Genomic DNA, 25,554 nt, shown 5'->3' on the forward strand with positions numbered 1-25,554 from the left:
TCGCCGCAATAATTCTTAGTTGATCCCCCATAGCAGGTACTAATATTTTAGAAGACACACGCAATCTAGTTCTCTTTATTCGGGATGTTAATAAATCAGGCCCATAGTATGGAGGATGCTGATTCAGTTTCAGTCCCAAATAGGGCCATCTTTCCGCACATGAACAAAAATAAACAAAAGTACACACACACACACACACACACACACACACACACACACACGAACCAAGACTATGGCTATGTTGTGAAAGTCTTGATCCAGAAAGCTGCGTTGAGAACATCCTTTCCATGTGACTGCCTCTAACATGTTCTTCTTTTAGCCATACTGTGACCTTGCCTAAAAGGTTCCCCTGCTGGGAAAGACTGTTTTTGCCTGCAGTGAGATTGCAGAGTGTATATATACATGTATGTGTGTGTGTGTTTGTGTTTGTGTGTGTGTGTATATAACATCCTTGAGACTGCCTTTTGATGGCTCAGGGGCTTATGACATCTGCAGTCCTTTCTCTCTTTTTCTTGATTATCTCCTTTCAGTTCATTCTCTGTATCTCTACCCCCGTCTTTCTCAGTGTCTCCAGCTGTATCTTCGCTTTTCAGTGGCGCCGCCCTGCTGTAGGGATTTGCAGCTGCGTGAAATATAATGAGCTGGAGTGTGCTGTGTTGTTCAGCTCTCACACCGTAGCCTTATTTTCAGATCTGATTTGCCAGCATTATGATGTGAGCCTCCTCTGTAACTGATTGCAAATATTCTTATAGCAATTACGGCTGGCTGATTCTAATTCGGCTGTTGTGGATTTTTGTCGAGCAGCCCACATGCTTGCCTTTGTACTGTGAATCACATCGTTTGAAGTGTGAAATCTAAATGTAAACATCTCCTCTGTCTTTCCAGCATGAATGAATGTAGACTACACATGATTCTGACCAGTCTTTGAAAAACGAGCTGTGAATATTTCACTCACTGTACCTCAAACCTGGCTTTAGTGGTTGTTTTTGTCATGGAGGTCCATTCCCTTAAAAAACCCTGCACTGATTAAAAAAAAGCTGTTTTAAATGACAGTGAAAACAAGTCTCTCACATTCTCTCCCTCTGCTATCCTTAAGTCTATTTCCATTCGCCCCATCTTTCCTCCATCCTTACTACTTCACAATCCTCTCTAATAACCTATTTCCAGTGGATTAAGGGAGCAGGATAGATGAGTAAAAGAAGAAGAAAAAAAATCACATTACAAACTCTGGGCCAGTAGAGTCCAATACATCTTTCAGCGCAGGAGGCATATCTCATGCAGTCCCTCATTTCAGCACATCCTTTGGGTATTTTAGCACAGACATTTGGCAGTAATACATGGGGTAAACTGCAGCAGGATTCTATTACAATCCCAGTAGAAGACTACATTTATATGGTGCGGTGGCATTTTTCAAAGTAATGGCTCTACTTGTGTGTTTAGCAACAGGCACTCAGAGAGTGGAGCCTCAGTGCAGAAAGCTATTATGGCTCAATCTTGTGATATGCAGTTGAAGTGTGAAGGTTTTGGCTGATGCTATCAGGACTTTGGAATTAATTCATTTGAATGATGGCTGGTTTTTGCAATCACCCTCAAATGAGTTACAGACACCAATGCCTAAAACTTTAACTCAACATTTTCCTTTGCAGGCCTCAGACCACAAGAAATGCTCAATTTCAAGCTGTTTTTGGAGAAAAACTTCTGACCTCACGGCTCCTCCTTCTCACCTCTCCTCTCAGCGATCTGCAGGTAGCCAGTAGACAGGTACTGCTCCATGTCTTGCTGGAAGGCCTCCTCAAAGAACTTCTGCCTCTCTTTCAGCTTGACCTGCGTGGGTGGGACCCCTCCCTGTTCTGCCCCAGGGACTCTCTGTGCATGCTCTGCATCCAGCTCCACTAGGAAAAAGAGAGAAGAAAGTTTTTGAAGTTTGTGGTTAGTGTAGTACCCTCTATTGAGAAGATGTTCACTGTATAGCAAATTAGTGTACTGAAATGCCTCCTGCTGGTTATTTAGAAGCAGTAGTGGTAGAGCTGGGGATTTTCCAACCAGTCAAGTAAGCATGGTGGACAGAGGAGCGCTGTTGCCTTCTCCTGCAACAATTTTCGTATATGGCGCAGGAGTAAAATATTTACTGACGCAGAACGAGAGAGCTCAGCGCTTCACGGCATTCACATATTCTGCGATTTTCACCAAACCCTGTGTAACTCAATACTCTGTGAGTCTCCTGTGAGTTTCACAGGAGGGACCACACTCACTGCATGCAACCCTTCAGTAGGTTGCTGCACACACTTCAGTAAACCAAGACTTATCTCCTTCGTCATGCTGTAGGATTAAAGGGGAGGTTTATCACTGCTGTCTAGGAAAACATTTGACTGCTATGTTTATTGTAGTCATTCTTGAATTTAAAAATTGCCATGCCATTTGTTTGACATACACTAGGAGTCTGTTAGAGATTGAATGTTTGTCTTTGCATTGGCCTTGTAATTTCTCCCATTTAAAACATGCAATTATTTTGCACAACTTTGCAAAACATCCATTGGTAGCATGTCAAAAATAAGGGGATGATTTAACATGCTGAACACTGATTCTAAATGTGCCTGGCCTAGACATCTGGGCAGTCTGTGTGGCCAGGGCAGGAAAGAGAGGAGCATATTAACACAGGGTAATAGAAAGCATGAACCTGCGGACAGAGGAATACTGTGTGTGTGTGTGTGTGTGTGTGTGTGTGTCTCGGGGCATGGCTGCAGCCTGGACTCTGACATGCTGTCTCTTTAGTTTTCTTGTCTCCCTCTGATGGACGGCAGCATTATATAACTCGCACTCGCTGACACTAACTACAGTAGCAATAGCCAGTCCATTACATATAAAATGTCTGATGTGTCCCACATCTTTGATGTTTTAATGCGGACCAAAAAAACCCCATCCAATTAAAGGGAATGATTGGTTAAAAAGATGCTTTGCCAATTTGAATTTATCTGTTTATTTTCTCTATGACATCAAATGTCCTCAATAAAATGATTCAGGAATGATGCATACTCTTCCACTCTTCAAAGCTTCCTGTAAGTCCATATAGAATTACTTAAGGTGCCTGTTATTCAGTTGTGACATATAAACATATGTTATTACTGACAAAATGACAAGAAATACTGGGTTTTCAGATGAAAACTGTAGAAAACATGGAGAACAGAAAACAGACCATTCAAACTTGAGCAGCTGAGCAAGCAATAGGCCAAATGTGATGTTGAAGATTCCATGTAGGAGGAGGAGGTGAACCAATTACATGTCTTGATGCCAACACAGAACGTGAGGTGGTCAATTACAATTGTGTCCACTGCAGTGCCAAAAGCTGCAATAGAACATGAATTAAAATGTACCTTTTATAACTTCACTGTGATTGTATCCTCCACTGGAAAGACTTTAATCATCATATTTGAAGTACTAACTAAAATCTTGCTTTGGTAAACAACTACTTGTACATGCTGTATGTAAATGCAATAACCTGCTCTTCTTCCTGTTGTTACCAATTAACCTTTTTTCTCCTGCAACATTAATAAAAGTAAAAACAAACTTAATTTCCTTACTTGATCTTAAAAACAATGCCACACACGCACTGATTGGGGGCATCTGTCTGGTGCAATTTGAACAGTACCTCCTCGTGACTGTTTGCGTTTACATAGTGGGCCACATTGTGCTGCTTGTCTTACACACCTCGAATCAATAGGCTGCTTCAGGAGTGTTAACTCTACTGCAAGGATCAGAGAGGACACCCTCACACAGACCAGAGTCCTGATAAAATAGGCTGGGCCCAAAAGGAGCTCGCAGCAGATGGACACAAAGAAGGGAACAATGTGGTCCCACCAGAGCTCCCTCATGATAAACATCACACCAACAGTCCTCGGAGACTTGGAAAAGAAAAGCTCTCTGTCATTTCTCACTCAGTGTCCAATTTATCTCCTTTATCTGAATCCTTGTCCTCTTTTTTCCATCACACCCTCATCTTTCCCTCCTGACTATGTCCTTCCCTCTCTGTTGGCTGGTGTGTGTGTCTGTCTTGTATAGACTGCTCTATTAGATTAGGGGCCTCAGGGAAGCTTTGTTCAGATTGTCAGGCTTTGTGTGGGGTTAGTAACAGGGGATGGAGCGAGAGTGAGGGGAAGGCATTTAGTTATAATTAGGGTTTGCGGACAGACAGCATTAATGATAGAGCTGGATCATGTCCTTTTATCTGCCCGTCTCTAATCAGATTCTCAATCCATTATTAGCCTGAGCCATCTATTTATTTAGACCATAAAGGTACCTACTGAGTTTGTGCCCATTTCTTTGTCTGTCTGTTAGTGTGTATGTCTAAATCTGCCCTTCCTTTCTCCATCAAATCTACAAACAGCTTTGTTTATTATCAAACCAAACCACTTCCAAACCAAAGCAAGACATTAAGTATAGATAGTGGCTTGTCAGTATTCCCCTCAAACATGTCATTTTCTATGTTTAATGATGAGCTTTCCAGGCTTCTTTATAACAGAAAATCACCCATTATATAAATGTCTTTACTTACAAATCTCCCCCTTCCTTCTTTTCGTCTTTTCTTCATTATCATCTACCAGACAACCATATCCTGCTACGCATGTTACTGCTACGGGGGACTATTTTTAGCTCTGCTCATATTTAGCCCGTAGTATTAAGTTTGCGCTGATGACTTTAGTGTAAGTGCAGAAGTCATTAAGTCCGACAAATACTATCCTTCCAGGCTATGCTGCACATACTCTTTTATACATGTATATATTTTGTACATACATACCTTCTGATTCATGTAAATGCTCACACAGCTTCACAAAATGGTCTATTCCATACTCCTGCGACATGATTCATTATGTACAATGGTGAATGCACGCTCACACAGACATACACATCTGGTGATGATTCATAGGAGCTAAGGCAATTGCATTTTGTTAGTCACAGCAGATGATGTCCAATAAAATCATTTTATTCAACTACAAATGTTTTTTAATGGCACGTGGCTCATGTAGAATAGGTGCTCCAATCTAAAACGGAATCACCTGCAATGAGCACAAGAGGAATTTCCTTCATGAGAAAAATATAAAATCAATACGTCACAAAGTCTCTGACTTTCCCGTAATATTTCTGCTTTTCAAAATGAAAACGAAACATCTTCAACTGAAAACCCCTACAAGAAACACATGAACTGAAAATTCTGGTGTACCTGCGTTTGTACTTGCTGTGTTACTTGGTACGTCTGTTCTTGCAATCATCATGCAGGTCAAAAAAAGTGATACGGTCCCTTCACAGGCTGTTTCTTCTGCTCTTAAGTATACACTGTGCACTCAAAGTGTTGTCTGCTCTCCTTCACACCTCTCTGCTGCGTGACCCAAAACCCAGGGGAAATTAAAAAAATAACACAAATTGCATTAAATAATCTTCTTCTGCTTGTTCAGATGGCTATTTGCGCCGATGGATCAATATGAGATGAGGCTTTTTAATGTAATCACACATGTATCGGTTTTCAGCAGTAGAATAAAAAAATCATCTGGTATGTGCTCTACAAACGCAGGAAGCAGAACCCACAGGAAAAAGGCTGGTATGTCAGGGTGTGCGCGTGACAGCATGCACATGTGCGTGGTTGGTTGCTTTCTCATATGCAAGTGTGGGTAATCATGCACCTGTGTTTAATCATTTCATATACATAATAACCAAGAGAACCATTTACCTGCTGATTCACTTCGATACTTACTCTCTCTCATAAGGATGCAGTCTGTATTACATTTGCTTCGTGTTTACATGTCTGTGACTGAAGCAGAACTGCGAATGTTCTTTTATGCGGCATGTAAATGTGTGTCCATATATAGCACAGAGCGCACAAAGCGCAGAGACCAAACCTTTTTGTGGAGCTATTGTATAGTGAGAGAAGTAGCTACAAACTGCAGCTGAAAGGAAGAGAGGAAACATGCCATCAAGGGCAATTCAAGTCTTTAGGATTCAACTCAAGCCTTTAGATTTGACTAAATGGAGTCATTTTCTCACAGCTTGGCTCACAGTTCAAAAATGCAAATCTTAGCGTTAAGTGTTCATCATACAAGCTTGGTCACCACATCCCTTTTGTACAGGCAATGCTAATTTGGGCTCACTTGCAAAAGGAACTTGTTTTATTTCTTCAAGGACATTTGAGACTCCCTTTCAACTAGATTTTTGAAGCCCTAATCTTAATTAGAGCTCTTTCAGAATTTTGTTTAGTAAGGTATAAAGAATATTGAGTTAGAGCACAGACAGACTCCATTTAAGTGACCGTAAACAGCAAGTTACACGAACAGCCCCCTTTTCAAATTGAAATATATCTTTTTATGAGTCATCACAAGCCAATTCAAGTCACCGCTGAGCCGGTCCACAGTCGTTTACACTTTGTAGGGTACTTCACATATCAGGTGCTGCCATAGGCTGTGCCAATAGAGAGAAGGTTATGTTTGAAGCCTCAGTGGACAAATGAATGGAAGGTCGGGCAGACACATAAAAGTGTAAGTGGACTTGCTGGCTAGTTTGCCTTTAATGCCTGCCACAGGCCCCGGGACTAGAGCCAGTTTTTGTGTGCGCAGATGGTATTAGACATGTAATGGTACTCTCAGGCTGTCTGTGCATGTGGGATAGACGTACAGAAGGATGCACAGAAAGACAGGAAGTGAGATGGAGGTTGGGATGCAGGATGTGTAAGGATTGTAAATGTTATCATCCATGTGTCATTCTCTAAGAAAGAGATGACAAGAGGAAAGGGATGTGGCTACTGGGTGTGACCTTGAGGTCAAGGCTGAAGAGGTCACAACATTTTAAAGACTGTGAAATGTGGTACTTTCTGTGATGCAAAGGTCTGTGTTGCTTCGAATCTACTCTGAGCCCAAAACCCCTGCTCAATATCTTAATTACCAAACAAAAAACTGTGGCATTTTTAAAGCAAGCATGAAACTCCAATACTCATGCCTCATGAGCTCAAATGATCTCTCTCCCTCCCCATTTTGATTAACGCTCAAACAATCCATCCACAGTCTCATTATAGCTGTTTCATACACTTTACATCACACTGACTCGCCAAACAGATCAAACATTCAATATCTGATATAAAATCCCCCTTGTTCTAGCAGTCACTTTAAATTAGCTGTCTGGTCCCAGATGGATTTGTTTCCGTTTGCTTATAAAGCCCTAATATTTCATTCCGAGACAGGAGCGCACAGCCTGAAGACCAAGAGGCAGGCTTGACAGTGGAGACAGCCACTGCTTCTTCTTCTTAAGCCCTGCTCACTCAGCCGTGGTATTTTTAGATTCTGTCCGCCTCGCTATATCTCTGAAGTGCTCAGGTTTCCGCCAAAAGGCAGCCCCCATGCTGTAAATAACACACACACAATCACCTCTTACTCTCTGTCGCACACACCCGTCAAAATTACTCACATGTTAAGAGACACAATATGCACGATATATAAGTGTGTATTCAAGAGGGCCTGGATGAACCTTCTGTGTGCGAATAGCGCAGTTCAGCATGTGCAGGTGACAAAGGCACATTACACACAAAAACAGATGAGTGAGTCATTGGTGTGGTTGAAGAGTGACTTAACAGTGTATTGTGCAGAATGAACCATCCAGCCATTTATCTGTATACCTGAATACTAACTAGTAAATGTGCATATAACTACTAAAACATGTATGCACTCACACTCTGCTGGCCTTACAGTGACTTCACACTCATCTTCAAACCGATCATCCTCACGCTCTGTGGCTCACATACACACACACCACATACAGTACACATTCGCACCTCAAAACTTCTCCCACATATACACAGGGCTTTCTGCTGTTCTCGTTTTACGGTCTATCTCTTCTTCTTTCCTGTTGATAACACCTCTGTTTTCACTCTGTGTGTTGAACTGCAGCGGTGGCCGTTTCATGAGGTTTCTGTCCAGTCTTTTCCATCTGCAAAACGTCAGCTGCTGAGTTCATGCACTCACACAATCACTCACGAACGCACGTGAAGCTGAAACACTGTTTAAAAAAAGAAAAACATGGTGTCATCTGAATGAATATTTAGCTCAAGAAAGACAAAATCAATAAGCTTCTGTATTTTTAGCTGCCTTGCATGTCGCTAGCACATTTTAAATCTAATTTTAAGCCTCCAACAGCCTTCCAGCACTTCAGTGTCATTGTTCTACTTTGTAAGAACCTTGATAATCCAAGATTGAAACCACCACCATAATTTTACATATATTAATTATCTCTATATTGAATACAGTAACATTTTCAAGAACAAAACCTAAGGTTTCTGCACTATTGAAAAAGATGTTACTGCTGGCTTTACATTGTTCTAATTTATATGGAAACAAGAAATCTTTGTGAGCTTTCTTGTAAAATTCTGATTCAGTATGACATCATGTATGAATTAAATGAGCGATTTCTGGTTAACTGAAGGCCCCTAAAGACCAAGTGCAGACAGAGGAATATGGCAGTTATGTGTGTGGCCCATCCGATTATCACTCAGGGTAAATGGAGTATAAAACTGAATAGAATGTGATTTACAATATGTGGCTGTTGTGAAACATCAACATTTGTACTTACTATGTAGACATTACTGTTGCTTTTGAAATAGTTTGTCAGTTGTGTTTGAGACTGCAGCATTTAAGATACAGTAGAGGGCTGCAATGCAGAGTGAGCTACATTGTGTACTACATGCAGTGTGGGTGTCGAACAGAGATTGCCACATAGTTTGAGTGTTTTCCTTGATCTTTCAACAACAGAGGGCAATTGATTTCTTTGTGTTTTTATTTATTTATTTTCCCAACCTTGTTATCAGAAAAAAATATTATAGTTATACATTTTAAGTATATAGAGACAATAAACATGAATATAAGTTGTGCCAGTATATACAGTGGGTACGGAAAGTATTCAGACCCCTTTAAATTTTTCACTCTTTGTTTCATTGCAGCCATTTTCCAAAAATCAAAAAAGTTCATTTTATTTCTCAGTAATGTACACTCAGCACCCCATCTTGACAGAAAAAAACAGAAATGTAGAAATTTTTGCAAATTTATTAAAAAAGAAAAACTGAAATATCACATGGTCATAAGTATTCAGACCCTTTGCTCAGTATTTAGTAGAACCACTTTGATCTAATACAGCCATGAGTCGTTTTGGGAAAGATGCAACAAGTTTTTCACATCTGGATTTGGGTATCCTCTGCCATTCCTCCTTGCAGATCCTCTCCAGTTCTGTCAGGTTGGATGGTAAACGTTGGTGGACAGCCATTTTCAGGTCTCTCCAGAGATGCTCAATTGGGTTTAAGTCAGGGCTCTGGCTGGGCCATTCAAGAACAGCCACGGAGTTGTTGTGAAGCCACTCCTTCGTTATTTTAGCGGTGTGCTTAGGGTCATTGTCTTGTTGGAAGGTAAACCGTCGGCCCAGTCTGAGGTCCAGAGCACTCTGGAAAAGGTTTTCGTCCAGGATATCCCTGTACTTGGCCGCATTCATCTTTCCTCGATTGCAACCAGTCGTCCTGTCCCTGCAGCTGAAAAACACCCCCACAGCATGATGCTGCCACCACCATGCTTCACTGTTGAGACTGTATTGGACAGGTGATGAGCAGTGCCTGGTGTTCTCCACACATACCGCTTAGAATTAAGGCCAAAAAGTTCTATCTTGGTCTCATCAGACCAGAGGATCTTATTTATCACCATCTTGGAGTCCTTCAGGTGTTTTTTAGCAAACTCCATGCGGGCTTTCATGTGTCTTGCACTGAGGAGAGGCTTCCGTCGGGCCACTCTGCCATAAAGCCCCGACTGGTGGATTGCTGCAGTGATGGTTGACTTACTACAACTTTCTCCCATCTCCCGACTGCATCTCTGGAGCTCAGCCACAGTGACCTTTGGGTTCTTCTTTACCTCTCTCACCAAGGCTCTTCTCCCCCGATAGCTCAGTTTGGCCGGACGGCCAGCTCTAGGAAGGGTTCTGGTCGTCCCAAACGTCTTCCATTTGAGGATTATGGAGGCCACTGGGCTCTTAGGAACCTTAAGTGTAGCAGAAATTTTTTTGTAACCTTGGCCAGATCTGTGCCTTGCCACAATTCTGTCTCTGAGCTCTTCAGGCAGTTCCTTTGACCTCATCATTCTCATTTGCTCTGACATGCACTGTGAGCTGTAAGGTCTTATATAGACAGGTGTGTGGCTTTCCTAATCAAGTCCAATCAGTATAATCAAACACAGCTGGACTCAAATGAAGGTGTAGAACCATCTCTAGGATGATCAGAAGAAATCGACAGCACCTGAGTTAAATATGAGTGTCACGGCAAAGGGTCTGAATACTTATGACCATGTGATATTTCAGTTTTTCTTTTTTAATAAATTTGCAAAAATTTCTACATTTCTGTTTTTTTCTGTCAAGATGGGGTGCTGAGTGTACATTACTGAGAAATAAAATGAACTTTTTTGATTTTTGGAAAATGGCTGCAAAGAAACTGAATACTGAATACTTTCCGTACCCACTGTATACTGTGTACACAGACAGCAGATCGGTATTTGTAATGAGGATCAGTTGTATACCTACTTACAGTATACTTAATATCTTCATTGGAGGTGCAAAAAACTTGGAGTGAGTGCTTTTCAGCTGTGAGTATTGTATCAAATGGAAATATAACCACAAAACAAAAAATAAAATCCCTAGAATAGCTTACTATAATGCATCTAGTCAGTGTTAGAGCAGAAATCTAATTTCCAGTTGTCTCCTTCTCCATACTAAAACACAAGTCTCCAGGACAGACATTTCATTTATAGTGAATTTGTGCCTACTTAAGTGGCAGTATAGTCATGTCCAAACAATGGTTACTTTATGTATGCCAAGCATTCACAGCTGGCAAGCATGCAGAAACTAGTTTTCTCTGGTTTGTAATCAAATGAGTGTTTGCACTTTGGGTATCTAATGTGGGGCCTCACTGAGACGAAATTAATACAATAAAACACGGAAAATACACATGCAGAGTTGTACATTCACTGTGACTTCTGCTGATCTATATGATTGAATATAAAATATTAATGAGTCATATTGCTGTCTGGAATTATGTTCGTGAGTGGCGATGTTCAGTTACATTAAGATGGTCCTTTTAAGCTCATTTTTAGGTTCATAATTTAATTTAGGAGTTGTACCAGAACAGGTTTACATTGCTTCCTTTTGAAAAAAAACACCGTATTTTTGTCATACTGCACATTGCTTCAGCACCTCTTTTCACCCTGTGTGTTGACCGCTCCATTTTAGTTATGGAGTGAAGCATCTCACTTTTATTTGATCTTTTTTTACCTAGTTAAGAATTACTAGCCAATCAGCGGGTCCTGACAAACCTGTAACCACGGCTTCGGTACAGCAGTAAATGTTCCCAAACCAGCTTTGCAACCTAGACAGGAGCAAGAGCTTCAGGGTGGTAATTCAGGAGTAGTGGAGATTGGTAACTCCATTTGGGGTTTTTGGCTTTTTCACTTTGCAAACCTATTACATGCACAAAAATGATATAACTAAACATAGGAAAGGTAAAAAGCCAAAAACATAATATGACATCTTTAACTCTAAATCTCTTTATGCTTGAAGCTGTAATTTGAAGATTAAGATGTGGGCACAGTGCACTTCACTTGAATGAGGAATAAAGTCAGGAGCTTGTTAAATATTTACATGGTGCACATGATTTCATGACTGTATACATCAAGGTTTCTCTCCTCTTCTGTCACTAACCATCATCTAATTTGAGTGGGAGTACAAACACACATTAAACCAGTTTTGCTAACTACACATGTAACCAGGCAACTGCACACCAACATGTAAGGCAAAGCTCAGTGGGAGAGATTCTATCTGCCAAGTCATTCACAGTCTGAGCACCACCAGAGGACAGAACATTTTTCATCACAAATCATGACTTATTATATGTTAAAAGATACAGTACTGCTTCAGAGACCCCACACAAAATATAATAGCCCATTACACAGCTCTGAATGATCTGATGAATTCCTATTGACTGATCCCTCATATGAACAATTTTAACTAATGTGCCAAAACAGCAAGCTGTCACTGTTATTTACCTGGTTTACTGTCTGCCAATTAGTCACTCAAAAAAGAACAGATGGATATAAAGACATAAATTGCTTAGACAGACTGCAACATGTGCAGAAACACACGCACACATTAATCGAGTGGATGCGTCACGACTACGCTTAGCAGCAAATCAGAGGTGTCAGCTAGCAGCCCAGCCATTCACAGTAGATGGCTCTACAGTGGTATTAGAAATATACCAATTAGATGTGAGAGGGGTGAAGGTTACAGTGTGAGGCTAGGGACCTTACCATGTCTGGATGAGCATGAACATGTACTGAGCTAATCTAGAAAATTATTATATAATTTAAAACTTTGTGTGATTCTACTATGTTGTCTGGTTGAGCATTTATACTACAAATGAGTCAAATGAATGCTACAAGTACAATAAGTAGAATAACTTTCACAATTCCCCAAACTTCTTCTCAGAGTCATCACAACATCAGACCCTCGTTCATTAGCCCAGTGATAAAACATTTGTGCTTGTCTATATTGCCCCAGCCTCTTCTCGGCTCTAATGTTGCTGATGCTTGAACACTGGGGAGATTCTGGCAATTTTATAGTGAATGCACTGCAGGGGATTTAAATGCAGCCCCAGTCTGTATCATCTAAAGAGCTTAAAGCCAGATTTGATAAAACCTCGGCGGCTAACAGAGCATTTCGCCTCTAAAGTAATCAAAGCGCCAGCAATATCTATTTGGGCCATATGAGGTAGAAAATAAACACAGCTTAGGTGAAGAAAAAGTAAAGTCATGACCTGATTCTGAAATGACCACAGCAACTTTAGTCAAAGAAAATGTAATCTAACCACATGTGCACTCTGTGACATACCTGACAGATTATGTAAAAGGTTTTGTTAAGAAAGTGAAAATTCAATGGTGTAAACGCTGTAACAAAGGCTTGTTAGTTGAATAACAATGCAAACACATGTCACTGCACACAGCCCAAAGTTACACAATATGACACATTATGATGAGAATAACTGCATCCCAGATCTCAAGGTGCATTTGTTATTTTTACATTCACTTTTAATGTGATTTGACACAGCAGGGAAAAAAGAGAAACTGTCTCATGATCCAAATGATCTGAGATAGTCATCCTTTTTGAGCCCAACACCTTAAGAGATGCACTGGCAACTAACGCTAGTGGCCATGCGTCTTAGCCTCCTCGTCAGCGTGTATCCGAGGTCACCGGTTCGAGTCACGACCATGCAGTACGTTCTCCGGGGGCAGCCGGTTACACCAGCACAGGGACAAATGGTTAGAAAGGTCAGTAGCAGAGGAGATAAAGGGTATGGAACATATCGAGATTATGTATTAGCTGGTTATATGTATGTACTGTATATTAACACCCAGGAAATTCACATTAGGAAAAAAGTTTGACGAAAGGCCACTTTGGATTTCTCAGAGTGGCTTTGTATAACTAAACCAATTTAAACCAGTTACATGCTTAATTCCTGATGACAGAATAGTCGCCTTGTGATCTTAAATCATGTGCAAATTATTCCACATAATGCTCGTGTCTAACATGGTTCTGTGGCCTTGAATGGGTATCTTGATAACTGGTGACAGAGAAAGACACAGAAAGTAGGTTGTGTTATCTGACAGCACCTGACAGTACACTGTCAAACAGAGGGCCCATCCATCAAGCCAAGAGAGGAGGAAAGGGGAGCTCGACACGTTCTCGGAGGTCTCCCAGCTCTTCACAAGTCTGTCAAACGGCCCACCTTACACAGTTGGCTCAAAATACGACTCTCTCGTTTGCCAACAAAATGTACTGCCCATGTTGAACCCTCTTCATGTTCACTGATGTCGTTTTAGCAGACTGCTTCTGGCTGCACACTTGATTCTTTTGATTCTTTTAAAGGATACCAAACATACCATGCACTTTTATATTGAGAGCCCACTGTAACTAATGTTTGAGGCATGGGTGATAAATGATGTTACCTAATATGTGGAAATTGAATTCTTGGGCTAATCAAAATTTTGCAGTTCCAGTCCTGCTTCATTTGCCATTCAAATGCAGCTAAACCCATCCTTTCAAACAGGGATTAAATGTGTCTTAAATGAATAATGAAAAATTAAATTTCCTCTACTCTTCCCCCTGTACTCAGAGATAAATATGGTAGAAAAATAATCCTGAACTGCCGAATAAATCAGCGTTCAACCAATGGGCTCTAAGCACCTGACAACAAGGAATCGAACTATGGCAGAGCTGGATACAATTTATGACCTTCACAAAGGCCTTACCCATATGCACATACAGTACATCTGTGTCATGCTGTACTGCTCGAAACAGATTTAAAAATTAGCCTTCTCCCATTGGAGACAAGAAAAAATGTTCACCATAACCTCTGTGAACTGTTAATGGAGGCTGAACGATGAGGTGAAAGGAGGAGGAGAGGCTTTTTCTAACAGGTTAATTGCTTGCCTTGAAGGGAACTTTACTCACACAGATAAGGGTGATGTCTTGTTTAGAGTTGGGTAACGTAGTAATGACTGTGTGTTAGTTCTAATTTAGGAAACCTGGCCAATCTGATCCTCACAGCAAGGAGGCAGTGGCTGAAAAACACAACAAACACAGTCAGAAAAATGGTCTTGAAAAGCACGTAGGTTATTTGTAAGTGAACATGATGTTTGCAAATGAGGAGCTGCAAGCATGAAGATATTCACATCCAGTATGCACATGTATTCGAGACATGCATACACTATTTTCGGGGATAAAATTGTGTGAATATTTTAGATTTCTAGACACAGGCTTTGATGCATTATGCAGGAATCTCCTCTTTTCTCCCTACCGCAACAAATAAAGCCTTGCATCAGCAAAACCCACTGCAAGCTCTCAGCAAAGATGCCCCTCAAGAAGGATCTATTCACTCTTTCCTTTATATATATTTTATTTTATTAAGCAGAGGAAAGTGAAGAGAGAGATACAGGAGACCAAGATGTGGGATGAAATGCTTCTGAGGCTGGTGAAATAAACTTAAACATCCAACAACTCTGCTCCCTCATTTCAACATTGACACAAGTAGACCAGAAAGTATTTGTATACTGTATGTGATAAATAATAACTGAGCTCTGCTGTGCTCACTATACAACAAATTATTAAAGATCGGGTTTGGGGCTCTGGAACATCACCTTGTTGGTAGTCCTATATGTAGCTAGGTGAACCAGGGGTACAGAGTTAAATAGTGTTCTGTTGGTTATAATGTTATGTAGTTGCTGGTGGGATTACTGCAGCGATAACTGTCCTCTGTATTTAATGGCCCCATCACTTTAAGAGTACTACATGGGACGGCTCGTGCAAGAGGGTAGAGTTTCCGACGGGACACAGGAAAAAACGGAAGTGTTGGGTCCCGTGGTGTAGAGAAACAGCAAGGGATGTACTTTGGTTTATCGACACGGAGGATATCTCCATAACCCATGGTAAAGTACAGTAATAATCCGTAAGATCGGCAGACGTCAGAGTTAACTAACTAGCGGACCAAGGTAGATGCATGAAGACCTGGGTGTCCCAGCTGATTCCTGACAATTGATAGTCGAATGAGTGTGTGTGTGCGTGCGTGCGTATCTTCGCCACGAGGGGAAGAGAATCTGACCAGCGGCGACAGCGTGAGTGACAATGAAGTATATTAACAAACAAAATCACATTATATTAGTGTACACTGAAGCTGTAAATGTTTATTTCATATTTTTCAGCTGACTTAGAGGGGAGATACATGTGCAGAGTTCTTGGTGTGTGTGTGTGTGTGTGGGCGTGTCCTGAGGACGCACACTGCACAGTAGAACAGTGAGTTACTGATTTCATTCATAAAATGTTAATTCTGAGTTTCTGTACAAAGTGCTGGGCAAATTGTATTCTGTGAATTAATGTATTTTATGTTTTATGGTAAATTTAATATTTAAATATTTCACCTTTTTATGTTTGCCCTGTGATGGACTGGTGACCTGTCCAGGGTGTACCCTGCCTTTTGCCCGATGTCAGCTGGGATTGGCTCCAGCCCCCCTGTATGCAGGATAAGCGGTTGACGATGGATGGATCTTTTTATGTTTATGAACCCAATGCATTATGTGGCTGTGAATGTATTTATTCATTTATTCCAACAGTGTAGAACTCTCGGCTCCCTCATTTCAACATTGACTCTAGAGTGGCGTTATCTAATCTAGATGTCTAGATTTTGATGTTGTCAAGATATTTGCTGTTTTACAGCTTTGGTTGTTGTGAATTTAGGTCTAGAGTTCCTGTTTAGAAGTAACTGAAGTCTACCAAAGTGAGTGTAAACTAGTTTATGGCAGCTGTTTACATATTGTGGTATGGTAAAGGGATACTATAGAGTACTGTTAAGTCACATAGTTGAGATCAGATGCAATAAGCAAAGGACGAGTAAGAAAGTTATTCCTGTGTTTTGTATAACCACCTTAAACCCTCGACTTTACATGATTAACACTGTTCTCATTTGAGTCCAGTCGGGGGGAAAAAACCCATAAAATTTATTGTGTGTTTGGCCTCATCATTCCTGGCCTGGCCACATATACACTATTACAGCAAGTTTTTTATCATTCAAGTAAGAGACAGTGGAGCACTTTGGGGTTACACAAGAATATTAAAGACAGCATAAGTCCTGTGAAGTGTATGCATATTGTGGGAAAAAGATGAAAAAGGATACAATCTCCTTGGAAAGAGCTGTTGAAAGTCTCAAATAGAACCAGTTCATATTTTAATAACCTTGACAAAGTTAAATGTTTCCTGTCTTTAAAATGCCTACAGCTAATATAACTTGATAGGTGACATTTCATTTAATAATGTCCCATCATCTCAGATACGAGCATGTGTTTTTAAACACCGTACAGTAACCACACCATGTGTAACAAGCCCGCACACATGTTCCCTTTGATCAGTCTTTCATCAGAACTCATGTTGAAGCGGTTGTACAAGTACTGTATGCAGGTCTTCTCATTTAGAGAAGCTGATAAATAATAGATTAGTTTACATGCAAAGCCTCTTGCTGAACCAGAGTAAAAAATCTCAAGCAGGTGTTCGCACATGTGTGCAATATGGTTGTTTTATTATTTAAAGTTAAATTTATCAGGTAGGTTGGTTGGCAACAAATGTATTTTTCTGGAATCACCTGGAACAAGCCAAAAGGCCTTTGAGGACGGGCGGGAATTAATGCTAAAATCTGTGGTGACAGTATGCTGCTTTGAATTCTTTTATACATTATATTTCTATATTTTAAACTGTTACAGGTAGATAGAGGACAAGACAAACAACATTTCAACAAACTACAGATGGATCCCACATTTAACTGAGGTCACAGACACATATCGTTATCTTAAGTCATTCGTAATGATTTTGGCCCACCAGCCACAAAGAATTATATTTCTTTGAACTGTTAAACTGACAGTCAACATCGGAATTATTCATTTCTTAACTAGGTTTACTCGACTTTAATGACTATAATTTTACAATAATCTCAAAAGAGTGGAGACTCAGAGTCTCAAAGAGATGGTGTTTTAAGGTTTTGAAAGGAACCAAAGACTTCTTGTGAGCGCTGGGTGCAAAATTGAGGGAGTATAAAATTTCACAATTTATCATTTTTATTAAAATCCTGATCAATTTGGCAACTACAAGCCTACATAATATACTTTTCTTCTTTTTTTACGACTACTGGTTATTCTTCATGTTTGCTCTACTGTCACAGGGGAAACATTAAATTTTGTCTCTTTCTTGGGCCCATTCCATCCCTAACCTTTGCCTTCATTGAGAAACCTAATTTCCTACTTCCATGACTGAACAACAATAGAGAAGCTTCCAGCTACACATGTCTGGAGGGAATGCGTGAGAGACTTAGAGGTTAAGAGGCAGCCAAGTGGGATAATGGAACTATTGTATGAATCTACAAATGTGATTCCTTCACATCCCTATGAGCTGGACTACTATCATCCTGTGCTGACCAAGTTAACGGGAGGGAGAGACCGAGATATTCTGTGTGTGTCTCTGTGTAAGTGAGGCAGCAGCAAGAAAATGGTTATTTCTCCAACTTGTAGTCCATGACCTTGATAAATCCACTTTATTACACAGTTCAGATATCTAAGTTTATGCAGACAGCTCCCCTTGCTCCTCCTTCAATTACTATTCCTTGTTACTGTTGAAGGACACATTACAATAGCCATGCTGCATAACTTAAGCTACAACTACTAAGTGTGATCATTGGCATGCAAGTTCATGCGTCTTTTAAATATTACAGTTTACAAAACAATTATGCAAAACAGATGAAAATATCCAGTCTGTTGCAGTCTTGTGGGTGAAAATGTCTCATTTAGGAGACAGGGTAAAGGATACCAAATAGAAGATCCATTCAGTAAAGGTTGCCAGTATAAAAATAACATATTCCTGACTGATTTTGAAACGTGTCAAGGGAAAGGCCACGAGGATCCATCCAGCCTGGTGTCAAAAGCACAGCATCAGTGCCACAGTAAAGCTAAATATTGTTACAAATCAGGTGATCCTCTCCTGGGATTAGAATATTTCTTATGAAATTGCTACCACCTGCTGGGAAATGCAACTCTTCCAGGTGGTTCAAGGAACATGAGAATAACTTTTATGCCTCCAATGTCAGGGATTTGTGTGGTGAAGCAGGTTGGAGGACCCAAACGCAGTACACAGAGCGGAGCAGGTATAGTTTGGTGGTTTTAATTAAACAAAAGGTGAGCACAATTACAAACTGAGTGGCTGATGACAGAGTCCAAAAACAAAGGTTGTCCAACAGAAATCCAACATACAAAATCCAATAACGGGCAGGGAAACAGGGAGGCTGACGACACGAGAAACACACTGCTACACAGGGTGACAACATACAATGACCCGACAAGGACAAGAAAGAATATATATACACACAGGGAATAACGAGCAGGGCAGGAGCAACACAGGTGAAAGACATGAGGCTAACGAGGCACAGGCAGGGAGAGAGAGAGCAGGGGAAAACAGAGACAGACATGCAGAGGGATCACTGGGGTAACAGACATGACAAGGGTTACCGAACACTAGACGACAGACAAGACAGACCCCCAAAACCCAACAGACCAAAATAACGCTAACTAAACACAAAAGTGCAAAACACGGCATGGCAGACAGGCAGAGTGTGACATCCAATGTCCTGCACATTTCCGATACATCAATTTAACAGACCACCTTAAGGGGAGGCTGTCAGGATGTTCACAACAATACCCATATGGCTGAAATATCCACAAAACCTATACCACACCCTCATGTTAAGATTGAGCAAACTGTCAACTTCAGAGATAATTCTGGGACTAATCTCACCTACTTCAATGTAAGCTTAATTTCACTAGATGCTGCCATAATGAACTTGGCAACATGCTGTGGATCTGTAAGATAATGATGTCAAGTAGTTGAGTTTTGTTGCTGAGGTTGCCATGGTAAAGTGTGATACTCTACTTGTACTGTAGAAAGCATTTAGATGCACTTCACTACAGTTTCCATTTCAGTGGTATTTTGATGTTACTGCAAACAGGCCATGTAAGCGAGCCCATAAACAATAAATTGGTTATGTTACTACGCAAAACATTTGTTGTTCAGCCTGATAGATTGTTTTTCTTGAAACAGTTATACTGTATTTCACCAGTTACTGACATTGAGGTGTCATGGTAGTGATTTCTAAAAATGAGTCGAACAAACGCTGTCTGAAAATGCAACGTTTTCAGCTCTCCGGGCGAACTATCGGGCAGAGAGCTTGTTTTCTCATTTGTGCTGAAGGCTTCACGTAAATATTTCAAAGGTGCTTTTGTTAGACCCTGACAGAGATATCAAAAGCTATCAGCAAAGTCTCTTTGTCTTGCCAAGCTCCACTTCTCTCCGCTGTCACTGCGGATTTCTCGCATATTCTCTTCATCCTTCTTTTGTTGCTTTTCTCCCTCTTTTACCCCCTCATTTATCTGCAGTCAAAGTGTGCCCTCATGTCAGTTCCAGCATAAATTGTGAAAAGCCTAATATTGGCCAGGGGAGTGAATATTGCAAAGAGCATTCACACAGAGATGAGGCAACATCACACACAAGAGGACATGTACACACTCATTCACAGAACCCAGGGCATGTGTTACTCTACTACCTATCTTTCTAATATCCTTGTGTGTACTTAGTACTGTATGTATGTATGTAACAACTGCTGCAGCATGATCATGTTTTTCAATTCTGTTGTCTGAATATATATACACATATGCTATTATAGAGATTCTCACCTCTGAATCAAAAGCAATTTTTCATTAGGCTACGCACACAATATCTTGCAGTTAAAACCTTAGAGCCAGAATTCAGGAAAGAAATGTGGCAACTACTTATTCCTTATAAAGAATTATATATTACTGATTTACAGTTAGACCTTGTTAATGTGACGTTTTATTTAAAGAAAGGGACAAAGGTTGTTAAACATTTTAATATTTATCTTCCTTCTCATACTGTAGAGGTGATGCAATCTATCCAATATTTTATAACAGTCAGTGTGAGATAGTGTATATGTTTTCTTTCCTCAAGGTGAGTAGGCTTTAGCACTAGCATCACACCCTGGGATGAAACACTTGATTAGCAGCCCAGATACGGTGCTGTATTGTCAATCCATCTGTTGTTTTGTCGTATCGGACTTCTAGTTGGGCCACACACAGTCACCTGGCACACAGCGGGAAAGCCTTCCCTCCCCCACAGCAACCTGCCTTGCTGTCTCCTTTTGTTCGTTCACACACCGCTAACAAATCTGTGAATACACAATACCGGGCATAAAACAGACACATTCACTGATATCCTCATGTACTTATGCATGTGCACATGATCGCTTTCTTTTCTGCAGAGTAAGGTACAGAGAGTCACAGAGGCAGAGGGAGGAATGGAGAGTCAATGAGAGTGAGAGGACAGAGGAAAGATGTGTTCTATGACCCCAGTCCAAATGAGAAGTCCTTGAGGGGTTTATCTGTCTCTACCTGACCTGAGTTATTTACCCTTACATAAGCCAGCAGGCGGGGGGTTAGAGGACAGAGGGAGAGTGCAGGCAGAAAAAAAGCCTTGGAAAGAAGAAGCCTGAGCAGCAACACACACAAGTACCGATGGCCTCAGCACAGAGAACAAAAAAACTCACTTTACAGTGCATACAGGCAGACAGACACATAAGCATGAAGGTGACAGAAGCATACATGCAAAGGAGTGTGTACATGCAAACACATTAAACTCCCAGGAGCTGACAGTATAAACTCTGTAACAGACTGTCCAAGTCTGTAAATACTGTCCGTTCAGCCATGGACCTAATTAGAGCAACTCTCTGGCTGTCTGACCATGCTATTACTTCTTCTTCGGTCCTCTCTTTCTCCATTTCCCAGAGGAGTGGGAGGAGAGAAAAAAGTGATAACCCACCTGCTGAGGTACATCACACAGGGATGGAAAATGCAATTTCTAAACCATCTGTGACCAGGATTTGAGACAAAAACACAGATTCTATCTGCTTCTTTTTTTTTTTACTAGAAAATAGATTTTGTCTTGCGATGTCTGTATGAGAATGCATGGTGGTCTTTGTTCCTTTGTGTGTGTGTGTGCATTTGTGAGTGTACTTCTTTATGTCTTTGTGTGCCATATAATTTAAGACAGTCTGTCATCTTGGTCCTCCCGTTTTACAACATCCCCAGGCACATTTGAGGGGGTGTTTGAAATCATCTGACAGACTTAAATTCAGATTCATCCCTCTCACTCGTACTTCACCACTGAAGTAACTGGGGCATGCCTGTATAAACAAAACAACTGCCATAACTCTGTGTGTAAAATTATGTACAGTCGCTATTGTCCCTTTAATTACAATCATTATGCTCCTTGTGGATCTGTCCAAGTATTTATTCTTTTGTCATGCCGCACAGCTCAGAGTATAATTTCTCAGCATGATGAGCAGTGGGAGCTTATTTATACCAGTGATACTGGAAAAACGGATAACACATAGATTCTACAACTTCACCATTACAGTGATATTAACTGATGGATGGAAGAAAGTGTAGCCTATCAGATGATCTCTGACATGCACATTTTGAACAAAATAAACATATATCTCACTACGGTGTTTGGATGCATCAGTATTTCCAACGACTTAGCAGGAATCCTGGTTTGCCCAGATACGCGAACCCTGACTATGACCTTATTCCGATTATGATAATCAAGAAAAAGACAGTTTGCTAAGCCCCGCCCCCTGTAGCTTTACTTGTGTTTTCTAATGACTCATGATGCAGCGGAAACACCGAAAAAAGGTGTCATAAATATGTACTTGATGGTATACATGCATGATATCGTGCTAGAAAACGGAGGCTAAAGCAAACAGGCCCCAGGCAAAAACATAAATAAATAAATCAGCTCAATCACTCTCCAGTGTTTTGCAGTACATTTAGTCACTATAAGGTTGTTAAGCTATGACTGGAAAAATAAGCTGTTCGGAGGGGGTTTAGCCAATAGTAAGTTCCAATATTTCCTCTTAAAGGTTAAGATCAAATATCTAGTACAGTAGATTATATTAAATTAAAAATGTGGTGTGAGTATTATTAAATCAATATGTAAGAATTGCTATTATGCAGTAAATTTGCCAACAAACATATTGAACATGTAATAAAAGCTGTGGGGCTGAAAATCCCACTATTTTAAAAGTGTTAATCTGTGCTTAAACCCTAATTGAGTGCATTGGGACAAAACCTCAAACAATATGTTACAGCTGAAATAATCATACCACTCACAGTATTGTATGTGACAAGTTCCTACTTTTTCAGTTTCCACTGTGATTAAATATTTTAAAGAATAAAACATTCCTGTCCTCCAGATAGTAGAGGATGGAGACTCTCCATTCCTACAGTCTGTGATCTCTGTGCAACCTCCGTACCACCAATTAGCAGACTCCCAGATAGTGTGGAGGCCTGTCTTACTCTCCTACGTCTTCTTATTATTCTTTTTCATTATCTTTAAGGTGCTTTTTGGTTTGGCTCAATCTTTTTAATTCCTCCTCTTTACAAATACTCTTTTTATTATTCTCGAGTCACTCTCATCCTGTCTCTTCACCCACTCTCCTTCACCCTACACCTGTTATCTTTGCCTTCTTTATTTTAACCCTCCTCTCCTGCACTGCGCTCTTCTTCCTCTGCTGTCTTTTCTTCTCTCCGTCATTCTCTTTCCCAGTTCATTGTTCATCTTTTAATTTTGTGGCCTGTTTTACTCTCTCTCTAACTTGTCTCTCCCCGTCTTTTATCGCTCATATTCCTCCCTTTGTCTCCTGTCTTTCTTTCTCCTTCTGTGGCACTCTTTGTAACATGCTGAATCCCAAAAGCATCTTTGCTGTGAGACTGCTCCTCCTAATTTAATTGAACAAGGATGATCTTAGTGCAAAGACTGCTAGGAAAACCGGGCAGTAGTGCAGTTGAGTAAACAATATGAGTGTTGAGAGGGGAGACAACATGCTCAAGGTTTGCCAACAACACCTGTTAAGCCAGGTGGACACGGATGGCAACATAGAATGGAAGGAAAAGAGGCAGAAGCAAGCTCAAGCAAGAGAGGGGAGGCGAGGACAATAACAAAAAACAATATAGAAGTGAGAGATAATGTGTCATCCATCCCAAAACACAATTCCTGGCTCAAGGCTGACTTTCCTGCAACCTGAAGGATAAGTGTAACATACCATTGTAGTTATGTTTTATGTGCAGGTTCTGTGTTTGCAGCTGTATGTGCATATTTGTGGTCATGTACATGAAAAAAAAAACTTGACATTTATGCAACTGCACACATGCATCAGTTATGCAACAGTGGGAGCATCCTATTCAAAGACAAAATTTTCACATGGCGCTGAAACATTGACACTTAAGCTGACAGATATAAGCACTTTTTCATGTTACCACAAAAAGAAAAAAAAAGTGAAGTCAGCTTAAGGTAAGTAAGGTTAAAATGGGATTATTATGTTTTATGAAAATCAAGCCATGCTCTGTCCTTGACTTTATCCTTTGACAGCACAGATTCTTTCATCTATTGAAAAAAATCCATCTTTAAAGACAATTAATACCATCACTCACAGTCTTAAACTTCTTCAGTAGCTTCAAAAGGATCGTGACTTCCTCAAAGTCAAAGCAGACAAATTAAGACATGTCTGCTTGCGTCTATAGCGCCTGTGTTAATGTGCTGTGTGAATACGCTAATTAGCAAGCTGACTGCATTTTGGTTACGTGGGTTTGAGGTGCACTGTGAAATGCTTGTATGCACACATGAAAGCATGAAAGTATGCACACACACTCACACTAGGGGTGCAACTAAGGATTATTTTCATTATCAACTAATCTGCCGACTATTTTCACGATTAATCGACAAATCATCGTCAATAAAATGTCAAGAAATTGTCAAAAATGTCCATCACAATTTTCCAGAGCCCAAAGTGACGTCTTCAAATTGCTTCGTTGGTCCAACCAACAGTCCAAAACCCAAAGACTCTTCATTTACTGTCATAAATGACAAAGAATAGCAGCAAAGAAATTTTTCACATTTTTACTTTAAAAAATGTTTGAAACGATATAATTTATCTATTTTAATATCAAAATAGTCGATAAATATTCATTCAACCGACTAATCAAATAATCTATTTGTTGCAGCTCTAACACACACACACAGTCTATCACAATCAGACACTATCAGACAATAAAAAAGTCCAGGATTCAAACACTTTTACTTGGCAGCAACTGTGTCACTTACAGTAAGTGTTTAAACTTTTCAGCACAAGCAAATATTTAATTGAACATAAAAAACTTAAGCACCTTCTGTGCTGCCGCCTGCTAAATGTCACATCTCAGAAAACATTTTCTATTACTCAATTACTTCCCAATTTCTTATCAGAATGAGTAGCCTGAATGCTAATTACCATTTTAAAATGTCAGCCAAACACAATTCTCTTGACATATCATTAGCCTGCAAACGCATATATACAGTACAATTTATATTGTTGTAATGGACCCTTTTAAACCCCATTAAATACTGTTGTAAATTCTTTTTGTAAATTCTTTTTTTCTGAATGGAGCTGACTGTTTATACAGATTGTAATATAGTGAGCAGAACTGCAAGACCAATAAACCATAAAGAGTGAGCACATTCAGATTTTTTTCCAAGATCTTCTCAACAATTTCTTTCACACTGTATGCCTCAAAATTTTACTTTCTTCAAGAAAAAAGGGTTTCTTCTGGCAGCATTAAAAGTTTGCCCGTGGCTTGAGCCATCAGAGACAGTGTAGGAGCTAGCTACTGTACCATATTTCAATAGTCCAGACCCCACTCATTAAAGCAGCACAAAAGACTAATCACATCTGCAGCGCTTTGATTTACATGCAATTAAAGTTTTATGTGAACCCAGATAAACTAGACAGGAGGGGAGCAGAGAAGAGAAGGA

The 25,554-nt window shown here is 40.2% G+C and overlaps 1 protein-coding gene across 11 annotated transcripts in view; it reads right to left on the reverse strand.

The window, feature by feature from the left end:
• The window catches only part of dtnbp1b (dystrobrevin binding protein 1b), a 72,547-nt gene that overhangs the window by 5,255 nt on the left and 41,738 nt on the right, over positions 1–25,554 (reverse strand). For 10 of the 11 annotated variants that reach the window (XM_038723992.1, XM_038723993.1, XM_038723991.1 and 7 more), the window contains one exon: positions 1,725–1,892. In XM_038723992.1, the coding sequence (XP_038579920.1) occupies positions 1,725–1,892 (168 nt within the window). Of the gene's footprint in view, positions 1–1,724; positions 1,893–5,215; positions 5,543–25,554 lie in introns of those variants that run through there. The other variant, XM_038723985.1, reaches the window with a different exon arrangement.

The sequence above is a fragment of the Micropterus salmoides genome, unplaced genomic scaffold (assembly GCF_014851395.1).
Source record: "Micropterus salmoides isolate LMB-PRFRI ecotype aquatic unplaced genomic scaffold, ASM1485139v1 Ms_hic_scaffold_17, whole genome shotgun sequence".
NCBI classification, from domain to species: domain Eukaryota; kingdom Metazoa; phylum Chordata; class Actinopteri; order Centrarchiformes; family Centrarchidae; genus Micropterus; species Micropterus salmoides.